General features: G+C 49.6%; 1 protein-coding gene across 2 annotated transcripts; it reads right to left on the bottom strand.

Annotated features, from left to right (window-relative positions):
- Positions 1–766: 766 nt before the first annotated feature.
- Positions 767–1,124, bottom strand: LOC101648249 (thioredoxin-like). Of its 2 annotated transcripts, XM_004702993.2 has the most exons (2): positions 1,001–1,124; positions 767–943 (listed from the first exon to the last, which is right to left on the bottom strand). In XM_004702993.2, exons 1-2 carry the CDS (start codon positions 1,122–1,124, stop codon positions 813–815), a joined length of 255 nt encoding a protein of 84 aa, XP_004703050.1. In that variant the 3' UTR covers positions 767–812. The 2 variants fall into 2 exon arrangements, with proteins under 2 accessions (XP_004703050.1, XP_004703049.1); XM_004702992.2 differs by having other exon boundaries at positions 767–1,124.
- Between the last annotated feature and the right edge of the window lie 1,144 nt (positions 1,125–2,268).

Genomic DNA, 2,268 nt, shown 5'->3' with positions numbered 1-2,268 from the left:
TTCTGGCAAAATGCGTTTTTGTAGGAAGTTGTTCGTTTCATTGATATGTAAAAGTTCATTCGCATCAAGCATGTTCTCTTTTTCCTTTGGTTCTCTTTTTTATTGTGGATGACTGGGTGTCTGCATATCAGATCATTTCTGCATCAACAACGTCAGCAATTGATCAAATCACCCAAGGGCTTGTCCTTTCTGCACTGCCCCCACCTCCCTCAAGTAGGAGTTTCTCCCGTCTTTTCCCCTCCACTCTCGCACTCTGGTAACCATCAAAGTTGGCTTCTTTTGCTATGGAAACCTTTTCTTGATGAAAAAAAAAAAAGACAGCGGGTAGAATATCCTCTTATACATTATTCATGTTTGTAGGATTTCCAGCAATGCCTCCCGGCTCTAGGTATTCTGTAAGAACCATTGCCAAGAACCCATCCTCAGATCAGCTGCGGAGTAGCTGGACACACTGTGCTAAACGCAAAGGGAGCGAAGCCAACTGTGAAAGCAGTGAAGTGCTCCTCCGCACCACCACGGGGAGACCGTGAACACGCACCACCACGGGGAGACCGTGAACACGCACAACCCAAAGACCGCATCCCGTCCAGTCCCACAGACGTGAACTCTTGAGACCCTGGGGACAGACAGTAGAGTCGCTGCAATGAGTTGTTTTTATTTTTATAAAGGGTAGGATGAATATTTTATTGTCATTTATCATCAGATGGGAGTCGGGGGTATATAGTCTTCATACTTGAGTCTTTGTTGTAAATACAAAAAGGTTGACACATCCAGCTGATGACTGGATCCATTTTCACGAAGCATAATTAACTTCACTCGTTAATGGTAGCTTCAAGTTTTTCCTTATTAGCACCAGAACATTCACCCACCTTTTGTCCCTTTTTATAAAACTGAAATGTTGGCATGCGTTGGACGCCACACGCTGAAGCAACATCCTGGTGGTCTTCCACAGCAACTTCAGGGAAGACCACGTTGCCATTGTTTTCACCGAGGGAATGACAGAAAGGCTTGGTCATCTCGCAGGGCCCACACCACGGGGCTGAGAACTCAACCACCACTAGCTTCTCGCTGGCACTGTTTGGGGCGGCCTGAGAATCTTCCTTGCTACCCATCTGTTTCCCCATTTTGACGAGCGACCGGGGTCACAAGAGGACTGGAACAGGGCACCGGACCGAGCTTTGACCGGCAATGAGTTTTTTTTATGGTTGCACGGCCGTTCATTCAGACACACACCAGGGCACAGGAGTTAGAGCCAACTCAAATGACAGCGACAACAGGTGGGAGGCTGGTCGGAGACCAGGAGAGTGAACTGCGAAGGGGTACAAAGTTATTTTGGGGTGATGAAGACGTCCTAAAGTTGGCTTGGGCGCTTGCAAGATCCCGTGAGTGAGCTCAGGACAGAAGCACAAGGGATATGGGTCTGAGCTCCCGGAAGCTTCTTTACAGATGGGTCACTGGGGCATCTGATTAGCTGCTCTCTGAGCCACACCTTGGAAGCTACCAGACTGAGGAAGGAATGTGGCTACCCAGCCACTCGGTTTTCAAGCCTGCGGCCAGTGCTGCCTCTTCCCTTTCCTTGGGGCACCAGAGGCGTTTTCTTCATAAACTGGGGCATGGCAGAAAGGAAGCAGCCAAGAATCTGGACCACTCTCAGTTCTCAGAAAGTCATTGTAGGGCAGATGAGGGACTTTTTAAAACATTCATAGAAAAATTTATTTGATCTCTTAACTCCATTTTTCCAGAGTTTTTTACAAACCTCTTAGTCTTTCATATGAAAAGCATGTTTGTGCGGTGTGAGAAACGTCTCTGCAAATCGCCGGAGGCTAGGGGAGAGCGTCCTCCTGGGAGGCTTGGCGAGCACGGCCCGGCTGTGCGAAGGTGTTATACAGGCTGCTAGTGGAGGGGCGGGGTGGAGTCCCAGTGTCTGCTCTGGGCTGTTGCTGAGCTGAGCTCCCAGGGGAGCCAGTGGGGATCAGCATTTGGGCTGCTGACCCAGACACAGGCACATCTTCAAGGCCAACTCCAGGCCAGGATGTTTGAAGGCCACATGGTCAAGGCCTTATCCCAACAAGCCTCTGATCTCAGGAAACCACAACAACCCGGAGAATACTCTAGACAAAATAAGATTGGCTTGGTTGGGTGGCATTGAACTCTGTTGCTTTGCCCTACCTGAGGCGGCCTGGGCAGCTCCGGGTGGTTCTCGGTGGATTTACATAGCTGGGAAACTGGATCCCTCGCCTTCCTCCTCTTCGTGGGCGAATCATCTTT

The sequence above is a fragment of the Echinops telfairi genome, unplaced genomic scaffold (assembly GCF_000313985.2).
Source record: "Echinops telfairi isolate 266 unplaced genomic scaffold, ASM31398v2 ScPeMD7_7400;HRSCAF=8409, whole genome shotgun sequence".
Taxonomy (NCBI): Eukaryota; Metazoa; Chordata; class Mammalia; order Afrosoricida; family Tenrecidae; genus Echinops; species Echinops telfairi.
Note: the sequence above shows the minus strand (reverse complement) of the source record. Positions and strands in the feature narration are given on the sequence as shown.

What these genes read in the sequence shown, in the direction of transcription:
- LOC101648249 (XM_004702992.2), bottom strand. Translation starts at nt 1,124, where the DNA reads ATGGGGAAACAGATGGGTAGCAAGGAAGATTCTCAGGCCGCCCCAAAC.